Source organism: Metopolophium dirhodum, chromosome 7 (genome assembly GCF_019925205.1).
Source record: "Metopolophium dirhodum isolate CAU chromosome 7, ASM1992520v1, whole genome shotgun sequence".
Lineage (NCBI taxonomy): Eukaryota > Metazoa > Arthropoda > Insecta > Hemiptera > Aphididae > Metopolophium > Metopolophium dirhodum.
In genome coordinates, this window is record NC_083566.1 from 6,595,192 (window position 1) to 6,621,517 (window position 26,326).

General features: G+C 28.2%; 1 protein-coding gene and 1 long non-coding RNA gene across 3 annotated transcripts; both read left to right on the forward strand.

The window, feature by feature from the left end:
- The first annotated feature begins 2,601 nt into the window (after positions 1 to 2,601).
- On the forward strand, positions 2,602 to 3,919 carry LOC132948029 (uncharacterized). Its single transcript, XR_009664986.1, has 3 exons — positions 2,602 to 2,729; positions 2,812 to 2,922; positions 3,550 to 3,919. It is a non-coding gene; the product is annotated as an uncharacterized LOC132948029 (long non-coding RNA).
- Positions 3,920 to 7,677: 3,758 nt separating this feature from the next.
- On the forward strand, positions 7,678 to 16,437 carry LOC132948942 (transmembrane GTPase Marf). Of its 2 annotated transcripts, XM_061019644.1 has the most exons (12): positions 7,678 to 7,927; positions 8,292 to 8,508; positions 9,298 to 9,427; positions 9,896 to 10,058; positions 10,143 to 10,376; positions 13,744 to 13,851; positions 13,930 to 13,947; positions 14,134 to 14,426; positions 14,800 to 14,977; positions 15,049 to 15,474; positions 15,541 to 15,699; positions 15,755 to 16,437. In XM_061019644.1, the coding sequence occupies exons 2-12, from the start codon at positions 8,343 to 8,345 to the stop codon at positions 16,154 to 16,156; spliced, it is 2,277 nt and encodes a 758-aa protein (XP_060875627.1). In that variant the 5' UTR covers positions 7,678 to 7,927; positions 8,292 to 8,342; the 3' UTR covers positions 16,157 to 16,437. The 2 variants fall into 2 exon arrangements, with proteins under 2 accessions (XP_060875627.1, XP_060875628.1); XM_061019645.1 differs by lacking the exon at positions 13,930 to 13,947 and having other exon boundaries at positions 7,679 to 7,927.
- Positions 16,438 to 26,326: the final 9,889 nt, after the last annotated feature.

Here is a 26,326-nt window from a genome sequence, read left to right on the forward strand (position 1 = left end):
AAAATTGTACCCGGTTTCGGACGCAAAACCCGCCAACAATATTGCATCTGGCTTTGAACGCAAAACCCGAAACCCACTACATTTTTTTACCCGGTTTTTAAAATAAAATCCGAAACCTACAACATTTTTCTAATACGAAACCCGTATAGGCACCCGCAATATTTTAACCCATTTTTACTCCTTTTGGACTTATAATACTATGTGACAAATACAAATACCTCAGCGCCTAGCTCGCTGAAACACACTAAAATTCAATGCTATATAGTAAGCCGAAAATGTGCGAATGCCGTGCTGCGACAAAATAAAAAATTTTAATTAAAACCTATTAAACGTTAAATTCGTTGTTTATTTATTTAACCTATCGAAAAACCTAAATCCTTCAATAAAAGTCCTATCTTAATGAAACCTTCGAGGATCGAAGCAGAAGCGTGCGTAGATCATTTGCTATCTGGTAAAAGTTTTTCTAACTCAAATATAAAGGGGGTAAATTACGTGTACAAAATTTTGAATAATTCAAAAAAGAAATTGGCGGGAAATTTTCTTTTGTTAATTTTTCAACCTTTAGGTCGATACACGACTTTTTCAAGAACAGAAATTGAATCTAGAGGGGTCACTGCATTAAACCTCGAAGATTTCAAGACGATACGCTCAACATTGTAGTTTTTAGGTTTTCTCGATATATTACGATTTTGAAAAAAAACAAATCCTTCAAAAAAAGTAATATCTTATTGAAACCTTCGAGGATCGAAGCAGAAACGTCCCTAGACCAGTTACCAGTTTTAAAAAGTTTATTAACTCAATTATTAAAGGGGTAAATGTCGTGATGAAAATTTGAATTAAAAAAAAAAAATTAGCGGGAAATTTTGTTTTGCCAATTTCTCAAACTTCAATACGAGAAGTAGCTTTTTTGAGAACAGAAATTTGATCTAGAGGTGTCACTGCATTGAACCTCAAAGATTTCAAGATGATACAACCCATATTGAAGGAGCTAGTATTTCAAAATGTACATCAAATTTTGTATTATTAGCTCAAATATATGTATTAGAGTTAATTGACTTATTATTGTATAGGTTTTAATATTTTATTCTTAAATGCCTATCGATTTACATTAATAAATAATGAGCTACACGCTTACTAAAATAAGTGTGGACAAAAAGTTGAAAATAATTATTACTTAAAACGTTATACAGACGTATACCATAAGGAGACGTCTGGTTATACGAATAATCACAAATTGCGTTTTTCAACTTTTTGCTACTCCGATTACGGGCGAAATAATGGTCGTATGTACTTTAACCATAGAGCCTTTATGAATCCTCGTACACCAAAAGACCAGAATCTCGAATTTCGTACTGATCAAACGAAAACTCAAAATCCAAAATACACGTAACTGCGTAATTTTTTAAGAACAAAAAACACTTGAAAAATCATAACTCCCGAACCAAAAGTCGGATAACCTCGATCTCGGTACCCATCGATACGGCGCAAAGTCTTCTTTAACGTCCGACCACAAAAACGGCTCGCCACGCCCAAAATCCAAGTGTCCGTACCGGAAACCCCGAAAAACGCAAGTTTTAAATTTTCGAAGCCTCAAAAGACGGAGAAAAACGGCTTCTATGGTATCGATACATGACGTCGAATTTGATCACCAACCTCCAAACTATACAAATCTCGAGTTTCAGAAACGTCGTACAAAAACTAAACCTTTTCCAAAATTCACCCAGTGGGGGGGGGGGGGGTCCGAGGACCCCTGATTCAGGGAGTACATTTTAGAAGGGCCTAAAACGAAACGTTTGGGAACTTAAAAGTATAATATTATCTTATGTGAACGTTATCTACAACTTATAGATTTATTGAACTTTAAAAACTATTACATATTTATATGTTAGTTAGTTCGCGTTTGGTAATTACGCCAGTAACATAGTATACAACTTTCTATGTTAGTAGTTTTCCCAGAAGTAGTTACCTATTCATATAATCACATCGATAATAAATCTATTTAAGAGTGTTAAACATGAACAATTGTTTATATAATTGATGAACTTTAAGTTTCAATCATCAAAGTTTATGATGCACCTATGTCCTATACGTCTCGAAAATGATTATAACTAAATGTATTTTGTTATAATACTATAATATGACATGTCTTGAAATTTACTAACGCTGGACAAGAGGTATAAACGTATAGTAAATTAGTAAATGACAGATGTATATTATAATATTAGGTATGTACTCTATTCAGAACTATAGTGGTCGTTTGTTTGTGGATGAGATTAATACCACATAGGAGAACGAGAAATGGTGAAATCAAAATTATGCCGATAGAAAATTTTATGGAGATTCCATTTAAATGGTCGGTGTAACGAATTTTTCAGCTGTTAAATAGATAGCTTGGAAAAACAATAGAAAAACCAAAAAACCGTACAAAATTTGCTTTATCAAATAATCATAGATTTTAAATTATGATAATGAATTATTAACATGTATAACCATTGTTCAGGTTGTAGATGGTTACCACTTCAAATGACAGCAAACAATAATTGATGTTATGTTCAATTCAAAAATAAATACTAAATAATAATTATTCGTTAATATCTTGGTATTTTTTATTTAATTTATTAATTATTTAATTGTTTTACTTTTTAATTAGGTTTTGTACAATATGTTCATTGTTAACTATCGTGTGCAGTATAGAAATTACAAATTTAAACAGTTCACCTTAAATTTTCGTAAGTCGTACATACATTTTGGCTACTAATCTGCTTGCATATTCTTTAAATTTTATGTTATACAACATTGTATTATTTCTAGGTAAAATGTATCTACAAAGAATTAAAACCATTGCAAAAACCAAGTTAAACTTAATATTATGCCATTTACAAGTTACAACAATCACATTCAAACCTTCATAACTCAATTCATGTAAGTTCTGTATATAGTTTTAAAGTTCCTATAATGTATTACTTATTGGTTATGATGATATATCTGAAACAACTTAACAGCTACATTAAAACTATGTTACAAAGTTGCAGTCAGATGTGGATTTAACACTTGAGATTTTGTAATTGCTTAAGGCTGTACCTACTTATGACTCAAATAAGATTCAATTCATAAACTAGACTTTGGCCTAAGAAAAGAAATAGTATTACTTAAACTAAGGATGGTTGAGACCTACTTTATGCATTGCTATTTGTTAAATTATCAAAATAAAATTATCTTAAAAGCTTATTCTTAAGCATCGATTATATAGTAATGGTAAATGCTATGATAGAGTTACTAACTATTCATAATATTAAACAGTTTTTATTGTTATTTTTCTCCATGTCATAGAAAATAATAATAAATACAAGTATACGCTATATGTTCACAACTATAACACAAGGATGTTCGCTATATTATAATGGAAAAAACTATATGTGTTAGGACTATGAATAATGTTGATTGGTTATTATTTTACTACATTGGTTTTTAATATGATATTGAGCTATTAAATTATTACAATTTTCAAAATAATTTAATTAATATAGTTGTTTTTTTTTTCAATTTTAGTTAGCAAGTTACAGTAACTGGTCCTGGTGTATGCATGTACTCAAGCCATTTAAAAGATTATTCTGTTTGGAAAAACTTCTTCAAAAAAACTGTTTCCACTAAAGGTTCCACATGGCAGTTTACGAGTAATGAACAAAATGGGCATCTAGCTTCAACTTCTAGGTTTACCCTTGAAAAAATTTCATCAAGTTATACCACATGGAGTTGTAAATACCATTTCCGGATAAATGCCGGTGTATATATTTATCAGCATATATCCGGAAACTGTATTTACAACTCCATTACATACTCCGCAACATAACATCTTGATTTTTACACAAATGCACGATTGTTGATCTTGATGATTGAAATATTAATAAAATGAACAATACTATTATAATATACTATTGTAAATGCTGAATATAGCCTATTGGTATCTATCACATATTACAACAATAACCAACAATTAATAATCCGATATCTGTAATAATATTGTGTTATTCTGTAATCCGTGTCAAGTGCCATACTGTGTGACTGTGGTTAGGGGCACAACTAAATAAATTGGGTACCATGAGTAGGGATTTCAATTCTGTCTTATTAGTATTAGAACTTTAATAATAATTAATAACATTAAAACATTGCACCTAGCTATACTCAAGGACATGGCCCTAATATTATATATTATATATATTAGAGATGTCTCGTTCACAACAATCCACTCCAGCTATTTCTGACACTTGATGTACAAAAACTTACTATTTTATAAAACTAAATTACAAATTACAAAATCTAATAAATAGATATTATAAATAAAATATTGAAAAAAACAATTTCGTATTTTTTGAAGTTCATATTTTTACTACAATTTATTGAACTCTACTTTAGGGGATTGACATTTTTCTTATTAATAAATACAATAAAATAAAATAAGAAACGGTTAAAATGTAATTTAAGAAACAAATTTACATTTCCAATGTGCTAAAATAAAATTTCCCTGGTTGGTTGATTGAATTTATGTTTAAATATTTACCCAAATAAAAGATTAAATATCATATCACATCACTGTCCAGCCAGTTGTCCATAATACTCTATTGATAAATATCTCGCATTTGATTACGAAACATGGTTTGTTGGTAAAAATTAAACTTAATAGATACTTGGTGAGTAGATAGTTGAGACTAATATTAATTATAATTACTTTTTACTTAACTCCATATAAGATGTAGATTATTATTATTTAGTGTCTTTTTAATGTGTCAACAAACTAATTTTAGATTCTGAACGAAGCGATGAATGTATTGATTTTACAATGATGTGTGTTTTTTTTTTATTTTTGGGTCTGTCATCACGTTTTAGGACAGTAAAAGTGCTTGGATTTTCTTCAATAGTAACTTTTCTGATAGGAAAGTGAATCTAGTTGGTACTTTGGGGGTCAAAAGTAAAAATTTCCCAGTAGTTTTCAAACGCGACGTGAAAAACAAAAGAAAAATTAAGGAAAAACGGGAATTTTTACGCAAAATTTTTTTTCGAGAAAATCGATTTTGGTTTTTGGTGCAACTCTAAAACAAATGATTGTAGATACATGAAATTTTGACTGAATGTTTATATTTGCGTTTCCTATACACCATAAAATTTTCCAAATATTTTGAGCTGTTTACGGACATTGTCAATTTCCATTTTTTTTAGTTTGTTTATATAAATATCAATAAAATTTTATCTGTTGAGTAAAAAAGCTTGAAAATTTAATAGAAGACTCCTAAGTTATTTTTTCAAAGGCAGATGAAAAAAATTAAAAATCCTTAGTCACAGTTTTTATTTATAAGCATTTAAAGTTCAAATTTTGACAAAATACGGAAAAATCACGAAAATTAGCAAATTATTTTGAGTTGAGAATTCATAAAAATTTTTCTTTTTAAATCTAAGATTTGAAAATGTAATATAAGATTACTCATAAGTTTGTCTACCTTTATCAAAAAAAAAATGTCTAGAAGAAACTTAAATTAAATTTTTATGAGCGTCTGAAATTTATATTTTTACAACATTTGATATTTACTCGATTTCTCATGTAACAATTTTCTTATTTTATTGTAATTAAAAAACGAATGACTGTAGATACTTGAAAATTTCACTGAATGTTCATATTAGCATTTTCTATACACCATAAAATGTTGAAAATATTTTGACTCTTTTTGAGCTGTTTACGGACATTGTCAGTTTTTAATTTTTTTAGTTTTTTTTTTCTATAAATATCAATAAATTTTTATTTGTTGGGTAAAAAAGCGTGAAAATATTTAATATAAGGCTCCTGATATATCGTTCTAATAGCAGTTGAAAAATATTAAAATTACATAGGCACAATTTTTTTTTATAAGCATTTAAAGTTCAAATTTTGACAACATTTATCAAATTTATAATTTAATAATTATTTTGTAGTTATTTTGTCTTTTATAGCTAAGGATTTAAAATTGAAAACGAGGCTCCACGTAAATAGGTTATATATAAATTACTTTATTCACAATAATATCATCAAATATACTTGGTAATATCATAGGCTGACTGACCGTTTTCGCTCAGAATCGTTTTTCTTATATAATGATATTATATCATTGAATTAAAATTTAACCCCATCCATTACAGTGACCCACTTGTAACCTACTGTACAGCAGAGCGACATCCACTCATCCACCTTTTTATTTTCATTTAATTTAATTTTGTATAATTATGATAAGAAACAACTCGCATTAGAATTGATTAATGATTCAATTGAATGAACTTGTCAGTGGCGGTCATGAACAAATAAATTATGATTATTATGATCAAATGATTCTCTGTACAGTCTGAACCAGTTTATTTAATTGAAAAAAAATGAATCATTTAATTATTGTAAACTTGTCCTATCTCTACTGTATTCAATAATGTATTCTTCACTTCAAGTTATATTTTGTCTATTTAATGTATACGTAAATGTATTTTTTTTGCTTCCGTTTACTGATAAACTTAGACAAAATATATATATATTATTTATCTTATATTTTAAATTTTAGCTATACAATTTTTTTTAATACGTATAAAATCTTAGTTTTATAATTTGTACATTACTTATGTTTGTATCTTACGTAACTATGTACCTTATACATAAAATATATATAGAATTTAGACAAGTAAATGCAGTTTTTAAGTTTTATACTGCTTATATATTCTAATGAATTTACAATTGATATTAATAATATATGTATGTATGTAAGTTTTTGAAACTGCATTTAAATAACTGTTATTGAACATAAAATTAATAGCATTACACCATATTCAACATATGATGCATCATATTGTTATTGGAAATGTATATCACTCAATCGTGTATTCCTATAACAGCGTTGTAATGTCATTGGTATATAAATGGACACATAATATTATTTTATCAATAGTTAATCAAGAATAATCAAACTTATTATGAGTTCAGTGTTATAAAGATTCACCAGTGATGTCACGAACAAACTATTTTCGAGCATTCAAGTTGTAAAAGTTTGTAAGTTTAGGTGGGTAGTTTCAGTATTAGTTTTTTTATTTGTGACCCTACTTAGCTTTTATTAAATATTTATATTGATATAATGTATAATGTATAAATTCAACATTAGCCAAGTACAGAAGTGCAGTATCACACAATTTTAATAATTATGATTAATATCATCTAGTGTTGAATAACTCGTTTTAAATTAGTAAAAAATATGTAACTCGTAAGCAAGATTTTCCAAATTTGGAAATTTTCAGTTTCTCGGTCACCTGGTGGTTGAACTCGAATATTTTTCGCAGAATTTGTTATTTCAAATATTCAGGTTTTGAAAACCCTTTCGCCCTATCTTTCATGATTTTCCGGAAAACAACTCATCAAATCTGCGATATTTTTAATTTTTCGAACTTTACAATAATTATTGTGTGTACAATAACTGTACAATAATATTTAAATTTTAAATGTAATTTTGGAATGAAAATTGAAATGTAATGGGACATTTTATATTTCTAAGTTGGTGCACCTGCATTTTTCTTGGTCCCCCGATTTAAGCGTTTATTCCATGATATTAATCTGGATATGATAAGCTGTTATCTCGGGGGACCCAACTGCTCCATGCCATTTTTTATTATCATTTTTACGCTATCTTAAGGCACGGCCGCACGGGAATATTATAATTTAACAATTTTAAAATGATTATTTTTTCTCTTGCAAAGAGAATCTCGTAGAAAAGAGATTAAAAAACGAAAGATATAATTGTTGTTGTTGCTCTGTGGAAAATACCATTACTGTTCTTTTGCGTCTTGTATAATATGATTTCAGTTGAATATAGACCACAGGCAGGCATTGATTTTTTGGTCGATAATTGATATTCTCTTGAATTGAATAAACGTAAGTATACCACAATAATCTAAACATTAATAAATGTTGGTTTATCGTCAAAACTTCCCTGATCTATACAAAAACAAACTATTTAATACATTTGATACAAAGTTTAACCCGATCAAAGTTGAATGGATTCTATTTATTAATAAGAACTTTTTATTTGTTTAGTGTACTTAAATTAATGTCTTGGAATAAACAGGTATGATTCCAAAGTTATTTTAACATGCACGATATTAAAAGTACCTATAGGATGTTAAAAGTATTTTAGGATATTCCCGTAACAACGTACCTATTATGTTATTTGATGTTTATTAAGCTACTTTACCAATTATTATTTCTAATTTGTTTTTGTTTTTTTTTTTTTTGGCAGGTAGCATTTGAGCTTTGCATGTTGTCACCGTCAATCATATATTTTTCATAAATGGCAGCTTATTTTAATCGCACAATTGGATTTGGCGATTCAGTAGTAGTGACAGATACACAAAATTTTTCACCTTTACAGGTGTTTGGCCAAGCCAAAAAACAAATCAATAACATATTTGTTGATATTCAAGATTATGTGGCTGATGCATCTGAACGGATGATTGGTAATTATTATCATATTTGTTAATAATTTATTACTAAAGCTACAAGTATTTACTTAATATTTATTATTTATATGACTTATATACAGAACTATGTACATTGAGTTTCGAGCACACATCTTTTTTCATTCCTTGATCTGCCCTGAGTGTACTCGCTAGCTCCAACAATCCTCTAGTATTATTTACAAAGAAATTGTATATTTATGTTAAAATTTAAATATAATTAAATAAAATGTGTTTAAAATTCTTATAAATTTTTTTAAAATTAAGTCTGGTTATATTATATTATTACAGTAATATAGTTTATTTAAAATGAGAAATTTGTTATTGGCAACTTGAGTTTGAAGTTAGAGACAATTTTTTATTTTTTTATTGTACATAAAAATTTCCTACAAACCATACTTATTGGTCAATTAATAATAGGTATATTAATATTCTATATTTGTTAATCGCAAATAATTAAAACAGAATAATTATTTAAAATAACAATTTTATTTATTTCTATATAAATGTATAATTTAATTATTATAAATTTAAGAATTTGGCTAAAACAATAATTATATTTTATTTTAATAATTGTTTGTTTATTACTTCTTTCAGTCATATACTATTATAATATTAGATCATATTATTCTTATTTAGATATTATAAAAAAAAATAATCAAAGTATTAATACATTAGGGATACTGTTTGAGATTTTGTATACAGTGTTAGACTTTTATCATTGATGTATTCAATGTTCATACAATTTTATATTTTATTATTTATTAATACTATAATTATATTTTTTAGATGTGAATAAGATATGTCCTGATGTGATTGTTGGAAATGAATTAAAGTCTATATTGGATTATAGATCTAAAGTCAAAGGAATTTGTGAAGTATTGACTCGTGATCATATGAAAGTTGCGTTCTTTGGCAGGTTTGTGTTTTTTTTTGTTTGATTGTATGTAGTTCAAAACTTACAAATAAAGTGAAATTTCTAAATACCAGACACTCTTGGTTGCCAAAATTTTGTCTGCTATTCAGAAGGTTTGGTTTTTAAGAGGTTAATAGTTTGTTCTCAAAAAAACTACCACTGTTTAGAGGTATTCGTTTAGGTAGATTTCACTGTATTATATGTATTATATTTACTACTAACATTAACAGTAGAGCAAAAGATATAAATTATAAAGATTTTTTTTTTTTGCATTATTCTTAATTTTTTATTATGAATTGAAATTTAAACATTTTTATTATTAGAGCTTGTAAATATTTTTAAAATTTTATTTACAATCAAAATAAATTTCATTGATTGTGTTTATTTGGAGAACAAAATTTTTATGGTAGTATATCATATTAAATATTTGTTTTATTAATAAGATGTTTGAAACATTAATACAATATTTAGAACGAGCAATGGAAAGAGTACAGTTGTAAATGCGATGCTGGGTGAAAAAGTCCTTCCTAGTGGTATTGGTCATACAACTAATTGTTTTCTGCAAGTTGAAGGGTCTCAAACTGGTGATGCATATTTAGTTACTGAAGGTAGTAATGAAAAACAGAATGTAGAAGTAAGTAGATGTCCACTATATTCTATGTTTACATTTGTATGATTAATGTTTTAATTTAATTTAATTATGAAATTTATTTTTCAGTCCGTTACTCACTTAGCACATGCATTGAATTATGAAAAACAGTTGAATGAAAAAGAATTGGTACATGTTTATTGGCCAAAAGATAAATGTAGCTTACTAAGAGATGATGTAGCTTTAGTTGATTCTCCAGGAGTGGATGTTACTCCACATTTGGATGATTGGATTGATGCACATTGTATTGATGCTGATGTTTTTGTGTTAGTTGCTAATGCCGAATCCACATTAATGGTTACTGTAAGTCAATTGTGTATATTATAAATAAAATTAAATATATAAATTATGAAATTAATATTTTAGAGTAGGTAGATCAAAACTTAAACAAAAAAAGTTAAATTATATATAATTAATAATTATTATTAAATATATTATATTTTAAATAGGTAATGCACAAATTAAAATTATTCTCTTACATTTATTCCTTAGCTTGAAAAAAATACATTTTATGTATTTTAAATACTTGAAGTTGTAAAAACATTAAACAAGTAACAAATCTTATTAATTAGTACATAATTAATATGAAATAAAAAAATATTTTTGAGAAAAAAGGTGGACAAGTTGTTACCTCTATGCTGTACAGTAGTAGTCAAGTATGTCATTGTAATGGATGTGTTAGATATGAATTCACTGATTAATCGTTGCATACAATATATGATTATGAGTGGAACAGTGTGTGATCCTAACATACATGTATAAATAATCGAATTTAATAACTAAAAAATTCTGAATATCAAATATCATAAAATATTTAAAACGCTCATAAGAAATTAATGATACTCTCTAGTGATTTTTTTTAACTAAATGTAAAAAAAACTTACTGTGAATCTTTTATTAAAATTTAAATGTTAGCTATTAAATTAAAAAATGTTATTAATTTTTAACTGAAAAATAACTTTTAAAATTTTCGAGATTTTGATAAATTTTTTCAATATTTGAACTTTAAATGCATGTAAAAAAAATTGTGTCTATGTATCTTTAATATTTTTAAACTGTTATTTAAGCAACTTATGAGGACCCTTGCATTCCATTTTCAGGCTATTTTACTTTGTCGTTTTTGTCACAGGTATCGATGTATTCTGTACAATATTCTAATATTCTGCTTTGAAATAAGAAATTAAAAATGAATGTAGTCAATCAAAAAAGTAAACAACTTATAAAACAATACAAATGAAATATGTATATTTTTCAAATTGTTAATTTTTAAAACTTGAATTGATATGACATTTTTTTAAAAAACATTGATAGTTTTGAAATTATGAATGTTTTTTCATATTAGAATCACACAGTATTGTATTTGTATACACACTATTGGCAATTGTACAACGTAATCGTAAAAATAGATCAACACAATCATTATTCTACATCAAGTAAACTAAAATATATTTATGTTAAAATGGTTTAATAAAATATGGGTTACAAAATTAAAATATTAACAAAAATCATTTAAATTAAACACATTTTATTATTATATCATCAGACAATAAAAATAGGTTTTTATTCATTTTTTTTCTTACCATTGTTGGGACCCTGGTATTTGGCGTCGTTCAATGGTCCTGATGGTCGTGGATGACACAAATAAATGTTGTAATAGTATTTAATTAATATGTCCGTGGTCGTAGCAGTTTGATGATTGCGTCACTATTGTACCAGGAACCTATGAAAATGTGCTTATGTTTGTTTTTTCATAACATTAAACAATATTTTTAAAAATGTTTTTTTGTTTCATTATCTTGTTTTCTTCTTGCTGTTTGTTTACTGCATCCAGTCTTTCATGACAATAAAAAAATATCCAACTGTTGATAATCAAAATTGAATCAATTACAGTAATTTAGTAAATATATATTTTTGCTAAGAACATAGATAATATATAAGTAAAAAATGAAAAAAAAATGACGACCCTAGTATAAAAAATATATTATCCCATAACTTATCATTTGGTAAAGCTGGTGGGGGCTATCCATAATATTATATTATCTATGACTGAGATTAATTTTTTAAGTGCAATAATTTGAATGAAATTTCTTTAAAATTTGAAATATTATACAAGTATAATGTATGTAGTATATGCAATCAAAGATTTGATTTATATCATGTTTATTCTATTGTTTTTATATTAAATGGTCAATTAAAATTTTTCAATTAATTTGTAAGTTTAGAAGTAATATTTAAAATTCATATTATTTAAAAATAGAGTCTTCATTTTCTTTTTTGATTTACTATTTCTTAGTTTAAAACTTTTAGTAGAATATTAATTATAGTTATGAATTATTATGGTTTTAAATTATTATTTTACTTTAAGTAATAAGTAGTATAATATATAACTGTTAAATATAATATTTACATTTTTATTTTATTTTCATATATATATATTTTTAAACTTTTTTCTATTTGTTGCTTATGATTTAAATTTTAAACACAACTATTTTAATATTTTGAACATTTTTTTTTTAATATAGTCTTATAATAAAGTTTTGTCTTAATTATTCTAATTAATCCTTATTTTGTTGAGACACTTTTATATCTTATATACAGTTATTTTTTTGTTAGTCAACACGAAAAGGTCCTTACTAGTTACTAATACCTATGACAGTCAAGGTTTTATTTATTTTATCAATAAATATTTAAAAAATAACTGTCTATAATTTTTAGTTTTTTAATTTTTTTAATTTTACTTTCTTGATTTTTAATCAAGTAAGTATGGTAATTGAAATGAAAAAGTCTGAATTTTGAAAACTCCAAGAATTTGTGTTAAATAGGATAATAATAAAAATGTAACTCAGTAATGATGAGTAGGTGGGTAATTTAGCTAGCTTTAATATAAAATATTAATGAGAGAGATTTGATAACACGCCCAACCGGTATAACCATTTGAATCCATATAACGTCCCAACATTTCTATTTTTTTAACTTTTCTCCTAAACTGTGATAGCTAGAAAGTTGGTTGATAACTCATTAAAAAAGGATTATCAAGTAGATAGTAAATGTGGAATTAAAATTTTAAAAAAAATTATTTAATTTTTCACAGATAAAAAAAAGGGTTATTTTTTGCTAGATTTTAATTTGGCGAGGTAGATTTCCGAAACAAGAGAACGGATTATGTTGTTTGGGGTCTTGTTAAATTCACATTGGCTAGGAGAAGTGCAGTGAAGATTTTCAGAACTTAATCTCCAATTGTTAATTCACTACAAAGCTGTAAAGCTGAAAAACATCAAAAAAACACCCAACAAAATTTGTTTTAATTTTTTTTAATGTTCTGTAGTGAATTGTTAGTGAATTTGAAACAATGAAATAATTTTCAATTTATATTAAATCAGATTTGCAGTATATTTTATGAGTACTGTTAATATTATTGAATTTCAAGTAAAATGTTTAAAATAATATTAATTATAATTATCCACAACTATCTATGTTGAGATATACTTATCCCAAAGTATCATTATTTCCTAATAATATGCTGTATGCATTAACTATAATACAGTAAATTGCTTTAATTATTACCACGTTTATGGTTTAGTTTGTAAAACTATAATCTGAAAACTAAATGTTTTAACAATAATAACTAACTTCCATTCTGTACTTATAATACAAATTATACTACTTTTAGGAGAAGAATTTTTTTCATAAAGTATCGACAAAATTATCTAAGCCAAATATTTTTATATTGAATAACCGCTGGGATGCATCCGCTAATGAACCAGAGTTCTTAGACCAGGTAAATCTTATGATCATATTTAAGTATACATTATTATTAAATACCTATCCTTTTTTATGTTATTATCTTTCCATCCAGTTTAATAGCCAAGAACAGGTAAGAAAAAGCCTTGTTTCTGTCAAATTTTCTGAACAATTTATTAATAATAATAAGTGTGTTGTATTCATTATATATATATGCATATTATTATAGTTTTATGTTTGAAGCTTGATAATAATTTATTTATTTTGCTTATTTAAAAAATAATTAATTAAAAAATTAACATATACATTTTTTCATTAGGTGCGTAAACAACACATGGAGCGAGCTACAGATTTTTTGGTAAAGGAGTTGAAAGTTTGCACACCAGAGGAGGCAGTGTCTCGTATATTTTTTATTTCTGCTAAAGAAGTGTTACAGGCTCGTGTAAAAGAACGCAATGGCCAAGCTTTAAATAGTGGAGCATTAGCTGAAGGTTTTAGTGCTAGATATATGGAGTTTGAAGAATTTGAACGTAGATTTGAGGAGTGTATCTCAAAATCTGCAATCAAGACTAAGTTTTTAAATCATTCACAGCAAGGAAAACATTTAGTCAAGTGAGATTTTTATCAATAATTATTAATGTTTATTTTATTCATAGTATTTATACAACTTATAAAACACTATAATACAAATGTAATTATAATTTTTAATTTAATAAATTCTGCATTGTTCCATTCTGCATTTGCGTTAAAAAGGATCCTCGGTGTGAATCCATTTTAATCGAGAAGCGGTCAGGCAACACTAGTTTGTCACCCCTACAGAGTTAACCATTTATAAGCTTGCTAAGTGCCTGTGTAAAGTCACACTCCTGTACAAAAGTTGGCCGCTGTGGGTCCTTATAAACGTCAATGGAGTATAGAGAATAAACGTTAAAAAAATTATTCGAATAATTTGAACTAAAACTAATTATTCTTGTATTATTTTTAGAGAAATGTATAAGATTATGGAAACAATTTACAATAGAAGTCAAGAACAAACACATTCAAAAATGTGTCAAAAAAAAGAATTTCAAGAAAAATTGAATTTTACAGAACAACAACTTATATGCATAACAAATCAAATGAAAATGAAAATCCATCAGATGGTTGATGATGTGGAGGATAAAGTGAATTTACTTTATACGGTGTATATGTGTATAATAAGTAATAACTATCTGTTCTTTGGTTTTGTTTTTAGGTGTCTAAAGCCCTTAATGATGAAATTCGCAGATTATCGGTTTTAGTTGACGAATTCAATTTACCATTTCATCCAGAAACATTAGTTTTAAATGTTTATAAAAAAGAACTTCATAGCCATGTAGAATCAGGGCTTGGTAGCAATTTGCGAGCTAAACTATCTACTGCATTGGCTATGAATATAGATCAAAGTCAAAGAGAAATGATTGATAAGATGTCAACGCTATTGCCAGAAGATAAACGGAACATCAATGTAACAAATCCCAAACGTGAACCATTTGAAGTTTTGTATCGTTTACATTGTGATAATCTATGTGGTGATTTCCACGAACAGCTTGAATTCAAATTCTCTTGGGGCTTATCCAAATTAATTACCCGTGTATCATCATTAGCCAATTGGTCACGTAATCAATCAAGGGTTCTAATAGTAAATACATTTTTTTTTGTTTGAATTATTTAATTGTCATTGTAAATGTAACATAATTATTTCTAGTCCCCATCTCACAATCCATCAACCAGTGCTGTTGATGGTTCATTTAGTGGCTTTGATAATAGTTTAGCTGTGGAACAAAATTTATCCATGATATCTCGTGTTGTGGCTGCGTCTGTGGGTACTCAAGGTACCGTGGGAGGACTCGTTTTAGCAGGATTTGTAAGTATTAATATATTTGTGATATTGAACAGAATTTGAATTCTCTCTTTTTTAGATGCTAAAAACAGTTGGATGGCGTTTGATTGTAGCTACTGGTGCTGTTTATGGGGTCCTTTATTTATATGAGCGTTTGTCTTGGACAACAAAAGCAAAAGAACGAGAATTCAAAAGACAATATGTTGATCATGCTACTGCCAAGCTTCGTTTGATTGTTGATTTAACATCTGCAAATTGTAGCCATCAAGTACAACAGGAACTTTCAACTACTTTTGCACGATTATGCCAATTAGTTGACGAATCTGCTACTAATCTAAATGATGAAATGAAAAATTTGGATCGAGAACTGAACATGTTAACTAAGTCAACTGAAATTGCAAAGATTTTAAGAAACAAAGCAGATTTGTTGAAAGTAGAGTTGAAGCAGTTTGACGATACTTTTCTATGTGTAAAAAACTAGATAATTAGTCAAGATGTAAAACGATTGTATATTGTACCTATTTGTTAAGTATTTCTTTATGTTATTTTTAGAGTAGGTATATACTATTTATTTTATCTTAATTAATTCATTTAATTCAATCATTTTTAAAAGTTTTGAATTTATAATTGTTTAGGTTTTTTTTTTAAAATTAGTAAGTCAACTATTAACAAATTTGACTATTGTTGAACGACATAATATCACCAAAATAATGATTGTTATATTTGAATAAATTAAATAAAGAATACGTCTTAGATAATTCATTGAATATTCTACAGTTATATTTGAATTTCTAAAATAAATGCGTAAATAATATTAAATAGAGGTAATATACTCATCAGTTATTTTATGCAACTCATTCAGTATTTTAATTTAATGGAGTTTTATTATAAACTTAAAATTATGAAAATAAATTAATAATTATTATTATTGAAAAAATGTGATCAATTTATTTGAAATATAGTATGTACAATATACATTTTATTGTAAAATAGATATTGTATTAAATTGGTATTATATGTTCAAATACTTTGAAAATAAAATGCAAATTAGTATACAAGGAGTGACACGAGGGTAATTTGCATCTGTTATACAATTACTATTAATTAAACCATTAGGTATTTTTAATTTCCGCCCTTCATTAGTAAATTATCCTCGAGGCTTTTTGAGATCATCTCCTTTTAAATTTTTAAATTTTTTAATTAGCTATGATATGGAAGAAATGAGGGAAAAACACCCAATTTATAATTGTTAATATTTAAATTTTTTTTATCAGTTATCACTAATTACTTTAATTTAAATAGTTATACCATATTGGAAATGTTAAATTTGAATTCAATGATAAATCATTACACGAGTATAATATACAATTATAAAGTGATTCTAAGCAAAAAGTGTGACTTTATTTCTAAGGATATTTTTAATATATATATTTATAATACCTAATCCTGCGAGGATAAAATAATTTTATTGTTTTTTTTTTAGTGTTATGGTAGGTTGCAAATACATTGGTAACAGTGTTATAAACCTAGTTAACTTTGCAAAAGTTTTCAAAAAATGTATCAGCCTATATTTTTAAGGATATTTTACCATATATTTATATTGCTATTAGTCATTTCTTTTTCTACAATAAGCACAAGATTAAACTCATTTTTGACAGCAAAAAGTTGCATTCATTATAATACAATTATTGTAATACTTCATACAATATTTACTAGTTGTTGTTAACATATAGGTAACATATATGTCAATACAAAAGTAGGTATCTACCATAATAGAACGGTATGACTATGTTGGTTTTTAAATAGCTTAAAATGAATCTTAAGTAGGAATTTTGAAAATTCAATTGTATAAATAATTATTAATAAATGTGGCAATGAAAAGCTTTAAGTTGCAATAAAAAAATCCTTATTTTTTTGTTGTTTAATTATCCAATTTCATTGACATTTGAACTTGAAATATCTATAAGATAAAGTTTTACATCAGCTGTCTTTTTGAAATTGTTATGTATCTGTAAGAACCGATTACCAACGACATTGTAATACTAAAATATTTCCAAGCTTTAGCTAATAAAATTTAAAATTGTACCTGCACGTAATGTTTAACTACAAAATAATTTCCGAATTTTCGTGATTTTGCTGAATTTTGTCAACATTTTAACTTAAAACAATTAGAAAAAATTGTGGTTTGTTGATATTTTTAATTATATTTAGATATAGAAAACATTTTAATTGGTAAATACAATTGTTGATTGCTATTGACATTTATCGAAAAACAAAATATAAAAACAAGATAGGTACCTATTTAATTTGTTTATTTATTTTAAACTAAAATACCAAAATCAAAATTTTATCGAATAATTGTAATAATATAGTAGTATATGGCACGTAATCAGGCATTCTAGCTATCGGCATTCTTATTTGTTTGGAACAACAAGTAGGTAATAACATTCGTATTTTTAAACGAAAATCTTGCTGATTGTAATTAATAAATAATTGTATTCCTTATTTACGTATAATTGTATAAACGTTAAGAGGATATTGTCAGCGCACTGTTTGTTTTCTCCCTCCGACCCACGCGCAACATAGCAAAATTTACATTCACAATGATGATTATAATAATATAAATTATAATCATAATAATTTCTTTAAATGCTTTTTTATTGATTATACCTATTGCCTTTAAATCCGAACCCTACTAATGATATCATTATTCATTTCGTTAAGGGACCTCGTACGGCTAATATTCAAGGGGTAACATTTAGGCAATTTCTAATCAATTACAGTTTACAATAATATTATAAGTTTTAATTTTTACTAAGTGTTCCGTACAATCTATAGACAATTTTCTGGCGAGTTCGGGTTTTTCAGAATAAAAATCGGACAACGAAAAATAACTTTAATTTTGTTAAAACATAAGGTCTTTTGAGCTAAAATTGACGACAGTCGCGAGGCCTCTTAAGTCTTAACTGTGGTACATTATTATGGGTAGGTTAGGTTATGTTTGATACACTCATTGTAATAATATGTATTGGTGTATACTGTACAAAAATAAAATATTATGATAGTATAATTATTTTTGTACACTTATAAGACTAACACAATTAATTGTTTAATCTATTGTTATACAATTAAAATCAAATTTTAATTGCATTGTAAAACAATTAGGTACATTTAATGCTGAAAATTAAAATTTTAAAGTAATAAAAGTAATATTGATTTTTATAGCAACCATTTGAGAAACTAAGGATAACCAATTTTTTAATATTTATTTTATAGTTTAATTAACATTGTAGGTACTCATTTTGAAAAATAAATATGATTCCAGCGAATACTTGTACGGTTGTACCTATAGTAATACATATTTTACCACAGCACAGACATGGGGAAAATTTTGTTTTCTCGTGTTAGAGGAGGTATACAAAACTTTATTTTGCTTGTACAAAATTGTATAAAATAAAGTACATAATACTGTACGGGTTAAATTTTGATTTGATAATAATTGGTCATGGGCAGTACTGGGGTAAAGTTACCGCAGCACGGACATGGGAAAATCGCGTTTTCTCGTGTTAGGGGAGGGGCACAAAATTTTATTTTGGTTGTACAAAATTGTACAAAATAAAGTACATAATACTGGATAATTTTGATATTCAGTTTCAAACTTGGCAGTGCTGGGGTAACGGACAACGGTGCTTGAAAACATTCAGTGTCATATTATATCTCATTTATTTTTGAATATATTGTTATAAAGTATAATGAACAAACAAATTTTTAAAATTTAATAATATATTATCTACATTTGAAATTTATTAAAAAGTTAATTATTTAAACTATAGTATAAGTAAATAATAAAAATAATCATTATTTAAATCAATTTTCAAATCAAATTAACATTTTAACTTAATTTTTTTATTTTTATTTTTAGCTGGTGGGTATGGTAAGTTTGGAACACGTGTATAATGTATATGGAGCGGGGATTCGTCACTAAAATCCATCCGGGAGCTAGCGACGCCAGCCGATGTTTCACCTCAGAACACGTTAGTGACTTCGGCCAACCACCGTGCCACATCAAATATATTATGTCTATGATCCATACTATCCACAGACTTCTAAACAGAAATCTGTGACTTCATCATAGTAGGTAGGTATCATACTCATAAAGTCATATATCATATTGTTATAAATTACTAGAATTAAAATTTAAAATGTATTATCATTTATCGTTTAGCAATTTTTCGTGGTATAAAATTAAGAACATTTTTATTTAATAATTATAAATAAATTATTTAGGTACTATAAATACCTACTAAAATAATTTTGTTTTTTTGAAAACTGCAGTTCGAAAACATATTTTGAACGTATTAAAAAAATATATATTGGGGATAATGGACCCCCAAAATCAATGGGCCCCAGGACTTTGTCCCCTGTGTCCCCCAGGCTTGATACTACAGGATTTGTCACCACAATTCAAACCTAACTTATCCATATCAGCTACAGCCTACAGTGCCTACTCAATGACGATAGGTACACTTGACTCCTATAACATAACAGAAGAGCGGTTATGTACTTCCCCTTTTTTTTTGTAAATGGGAAATTTTCAGTTTTAAAATTAAATTCTTTGCTTCTTTCTTTTTTTTATATCAACGTCTGGACGCCTTTCGCTTCTGCGGTAAACGGCGCCTGTGGCTAGGAACCTCCGCACTTGCTCTCCCTAGATCATGCGGTAATATAATATATAATATGTCAAATACGTGCGTGCTATTTATTTTGAATTATGATATAATATTCGCACAATCACGTACTCAGCCCTCAGCCCTCAGTCTGTTATAAACCACGCACCCGACCCCCGAGAGCCACCGTATGCCTTATATGCCTGCCTGCGGGAAACCCTCGAGTCGCGACACGCACAGCGTTTAATACTATTATCATCCAGAACGGAACCCTTTGGAACAATATGATGGGTAGGTACACAATAATAATAATAATAATAATAATAATAATAATTGCCGGAATCAAAGGCAGAAGACTCGAAATCGCCTCCACTGTCGCACGTTACCTACCGAAGAAAGCAGTCTCGGTTGCCACCGGCAACGCAACCGAACCGCTTGGGCTAGGGTGGGTGAAGGGTGTATATTATATAAGATGCACATAGTATTATATTGTATAGTCCCGCACGCGAAGTCACTCGAATCAATGGTCATGGCGCCAAGGCGATGTAGTAATAATAATAATAATAATAGTAATGCGTATGAGGTCACGAGTTTCTAAATATTGTTATTAATTCGTCAGCCAGCATAACGTCGTTTACACACCGCACATAACATAAAATATTCTATTTTTATAGTTTGATTTATAATACTATTCGCAGTCGATCATAATATTATGATATCGTTAATTCATATATTATTGTTTTTGAATATTATATCCTACAAAAACTGAAAAACTTAACCGTGAAAAAAAGGCCAAGTCACTGACCCAAAAAACTTCTTCCGAAAAAGTCTGCCCATCAAAGTAGTGATATCTACATTGCGGCCAAGTATGCTCTTATTCTTTATTCAATAAGAGGACGGCACCCGCATAATATGTTGTCTCCGTCTTACAAGTGCGTAACATAGCAAATTGTACGCTCAGCAGAACACGTGTAGCTCCGTTAGTTTAAAAATTAGAGTGAATTGACCTCTTATAAAATTTAAAAGTAAGATTATTATCTAGACAATCTCGTAGGATTTTTATTATATTTTAACTTTAAAGCGAGTTATGAGTATTTTAAAATTGTAAATGTTTGTACATCTTAAAATACTCATAACTCGCTTTAAAATTAAAATATAATAAAAAGCCCATGAGATTTCCTCAATTCACCCAAATTTTTAAGCTAATGGAGCTACACGTGTTCTGCTGAGCGTACAATTTGCTATGTTATGCACTATGTAAGACGGAGATAACATATGCGGGTGAGGCGTCCTCTTAATAAAAAATAAAAACAAATGCATTCATAAAAACTCTTTCAAATACAAATCTCTTTTAATTGTATTGCTTATCACTTAGCCAGTTTCTTTCATGTCTTTGGCGTTGTCGAACAACTGAATTAGATTTCAATCACCCACAGGTTATTTTTCTTTAAAACTGGCCTAGTTTGAAACCTCTAAAATCTTTAACTAAGAACTGCTTTTTACTCTTACCATCAAAACTGATAAAATATTTAAATTCAGTACTCTTGTTAACATCTGATTGATGAATATTCCTCTACAATTTGCAGGTTTTGTAAAATTTGAAATAATACGACCCTATACATACCCCTAAACTCTAAGGTGCAACTAATTTTAAGAAATTAGCAATTTTTAAATTTTTACATTTTACTTGCACTAAAGACCTACCTTTTTGCCAAATTTCACGTGTCTACCTACGAACGTTCGTTAGGTATTTAAGATGATTAAGGTAAAGTATTTCTTTTTGGAAAATGTAAAATAGGTACATGCAATTTTTAAATTTTATATAATAATGCTTTATATATTGTATTTGTTTTCGCCCCTTATATGATTGTCATTGAAACCACTGTCTACCTACATCATAATGTGTATCATATTTTGATTTTTAATTTGTGACTTATATTATATAAGTATTTTTTAACTTCGTAACCTGATAAACACAATACTTTTCTAAAAATCTCTAGATTTTATACCTACAGCTGTACCTACAAAAATCGAATAGGCTTCTTTAAAAAATGAGTGTTCAGTGTTTAATGTTAAAAGAATTGCGCTGAATACGGTTAGGTTAACCTAACCTAACCTAACCTAACGGAGTACATAAATATATATATTTTTAATAAATCTATCACGACAAAACGTACAATTATTTTACTACATATTTTAGTCGACATTTATTACTACGTCTAGTCGTACACGGTGACGTTAAACCGGTTTTAAGTACACGGATAATTATTGTATTTTAACTGGTAAATAAAATAACTAAAACCATCAGTAAGAAAGCCAGTATTCCATAGTAACACGTTACCAATAATTAATCACAGGACAAACGTACACTTATAGTTATTATAACATGATACAAGTATAAGTATCTATATTTACTATTTCGATATTAGATTTGAACGTATTCAATGTAAGTTATATAAACGTTATTTGCAGAATATATATTTTTATTTCATACCACGCCTGATATAATCAATCACGCCTAACTTGCTCACATCATAAATAAAAATAATATGTTTATATAGGCAATAGGTATACGTATTATAGTTTATAATATTATAATTTATATCTAATACTGCTTACCTTGACGGATTTTAATACAACTGCAATGGTTATCACACGGCGTTATAGTTAGGTGATATAGGTACATAACCGTCGCCGTGGTCAATTTTCGGGGTATACCTATTAAAAAGCATCCATGTGATGTTAATATTATTATCAATGTTGAAAGTTGAAACCACCAACTAATAGTCAATACTAAGGTTTATTGTGATTATTGCATCCAAATTTATTAAATGCAAAAAGTTTTTTATTTCTTCTCATGTTATTTTGAAATTTTCTGTGTTTTCACTTTTTATTCCCCTAAAAAACTAACTAGATTCAATTTATTACCAGAAATCATCTTCAAAGTTGAAAGTCAAAGTATTTTTACTGCCCGAAAATAATGACGATTGACAGACAGAAAAAAACAAAAAAAAAAATATCATTATATTATAAAATCAAACATTTATCACTTCGCGAATGTGAGTCTAAAAAAAGAAAAGTTCACCAAACATTTTTAAGAGTCGATAATAACTCAGTTTTATTTTGTATTGATTAATGATTAATAGTGAATAAAAGATTTTTATAAATAAAAAATACCTACTTTTATTTTATTCTAATCAATTCAATTGTCCGCAGTGTTCAATAAAGAAGACAAATAACCTATTTAGTATCGAATAATTAGGATATCCTGGCGAGGTATAATAAAAAGAGAAATGGCGATTGGTCGTCGTCGTGCGGTGTTCGGAATGTGTAGTGGGTTGCGAATAAAAGTCGCAGTTTTAATTACAAGTACATTTAGTATATACCTAGGTATATCTACATACCGTATTACCGTATATATAATATTATATTAATACTCTACTGCAGTTATTCTTGCGGGTTATTCGGAACTGACGCAGTATCCGACTGATACGACATAATTATCACTTACATAGCATACGATTTTACTGGGCAATATGTTTATATTGTATATATTATTTTATAGCTATGACATTATTATATATGGTACCTACGTAAGAGTCGTTTATAGTGCGACACATGTTGGGACAGCGGTAATTTATCATCGATAAATCGTTGGCGGAAAATGAGGCAATTAACATTCAAACATATAATATTATTATTATTCACATATATTAATATATTATACCAGCTGCTGCAGCGGTGCATAATATTATAAAGGACATTTCAATTATTGCCGAAGCTCGTCCGGCAGAGTCGTGGTTTTGTAGTGTTTCTATCATATAATTATTTACTATTGTTCGATCTGTCTTTTTCACACGCCCGCACGATAACTGCACAGTCGCGTACACCTCACGCGATTTTGCTTTTAATTAAAACTCGCGGCCAAAACAAAAATAAAATAAAATCCCACCTCGAAGTGTACAGCGACGTACATATAATTATTATCATCGCAGTACGGATAGCTAATACAGGGTGATTCAACAAGCCCTCCTTTTTCTATTCTATAATGTAGAAAAATCAAAATCTGACTTTTTGAATTTTCATACCTTCTGTTAAAGACCACATTTTCAGATCCTAGAGATTTTTGTATAGGTACCTATACGAGTGCCCTATGGAACTACAAACTTCTGTTTACCAAATGAGTCCACCATCTTTTCCTACTGTAAATCAATTGGCAAATCATTTTTCTGTGATAATGTTGACACAACAAAACCAAAATTCGAACTTGTAGTTTTTGAGTCACATAAACTTGCAATGTACTAAGGTCTAAGAATAGTTATTATAGGTGAGTCAACGATAACGAGTTTGGAAGATATAAAGGCTTTGGTAATTCGACAATTTTATTAATTAATATCAATCTATCAACATTTATAATTTGTAAGAAATGGTCCAAGGATAGGAATATAAATACTAAATCCAATATGACATCTATTTTGAATTTGTGCAAAACCATTTTTAAGGACAATTATACTTACCTATAGTACAACACGTTTTAGTTACTCAGAATAAACTATCAAATTTTATTAAAAATAATCATCAACAAAATAATTTACAGTAAAAAGGGAGGAGGGGGGAAGTGTGGGTTCTCATTTGAAAAACAGAAGATTGTGCCTAACATTGCGGTTTGAACACTTGCCTACCTACTATATAATTAAGTAGTACAAAAAATCTCAAGTAAATATGGTCTTTATGTACACATATTTACAAATTCTAAAAATCAGAATTTCCATATAGATTCATTATGAAAGTAAAAACGGGTACGAACTTGCTCGATGAATCACCCTGTATATGTATATGCGTTATTGGTAGGTACGCGCGGACCGCACGCGCCCTTCGTAACGGCGCCGAACTAATAGGATTTACATCACACCGAGACCCGAACTGCATAATACAACAATTAATCTTAAGGAACCTGTCGGCGGTGGCGGCGGTGCAACTATACCGTGGTCGCGGTAAAACGTGAGAGCTTATAATATACATTAGGTGCACTCGCACGCCGCCGGTCGTTTTATGGAATGGCAAGGTGGGCGGGTGAGCGGTGAGCGGTCGCGAGAAGGGCGAGCGAGTCACAGGCGCGACCACCGATTGATGGAACTCACCGCGTGCGTGATGTACGCGATCCGAAGTGCGTTTCGGCCTTCGGGTCATCACAGTAATGGCGTTTTTTCATCCTCATACTGCTCCAATAATATAAATTGTGCCGATAGTGTACATACATACACACACATATATATATATATTATATAATGGTATTCTATATGGTCGGCGCAGGAGCCCTCGCGGACTGCAGCAGGATACGCAGGATCCGCATACATACATCCCCAACTACGGCGGCGAAGCCCGCACGGAAGGTATATATTTATTTTCATGGCTATTATTGGTGCTATTATCTCTATTGTACTACACGGCAGCAGTGGCGGTTAGAGCCGTATTTTAGGGATATTATTGTCCGCTCGAGGGCGTCACAAAATTAAACTTTACGGCTCCATGATACTTCTAGGGATCTCATATTATGTTGTGTGACTTTTTATTTATGCTACTGATTGTACCAATTTACAAGACCATACTTGCGTATATCTCAATAATATATCTTACATATTTTTGGATTCAGATCGGAGCGATAAATTTATTGATTTTACAACGATCTGTGTGTTTTTAAATTTTTTTCTTTTGTGTACACGATATTAAGTAGTCAAATTCATAAAAATGTTATTTTTATATCTAAGATTTAATACAAGATTCCTCATAACTTTGTCTATCTTTATCAAAAAATAAATGTCTACAAGAAAGTCATCTTAAATGAGCGTTTGAAGTTCAAATTTTTATAACATTGGATATTCACTCGATTTCTTTTGAAACGATTTTATTATGTTCTTGTAAATCAAAATCAAATAACCGTAGATACTTGGAATTTACACCAAATGTTTATTTTATCATTTTCT

What these genes read in the sequence shown, in the direction of transcription:
- LOC132948942 (XM_061019644.1), top strand. Translation starts at nt 8,343, where the DNA reads ATGGCAGCTTATTTTAATCGCACAATTGGATTTGGCGATTCAGTAGTA. An exon ending in AAAGTTGCGTTCTTTGGCAG is followed by an intron (nt 9,428 to 9,895) that starts GTTTGTGTTTTT and finishes TACAATATTTAG; the next exon opens with AACGAGCAATGGAAAGAGTA. An exon ending in GACTCGTTTTAGCAGGATTT is followed by an intron (nt 15,700 to 15,754) that starts GTAAGTATTAAT and finishes TCTCTTTTTTAG; the next exon opens with ATGCTAAAAACAGTTGGATG.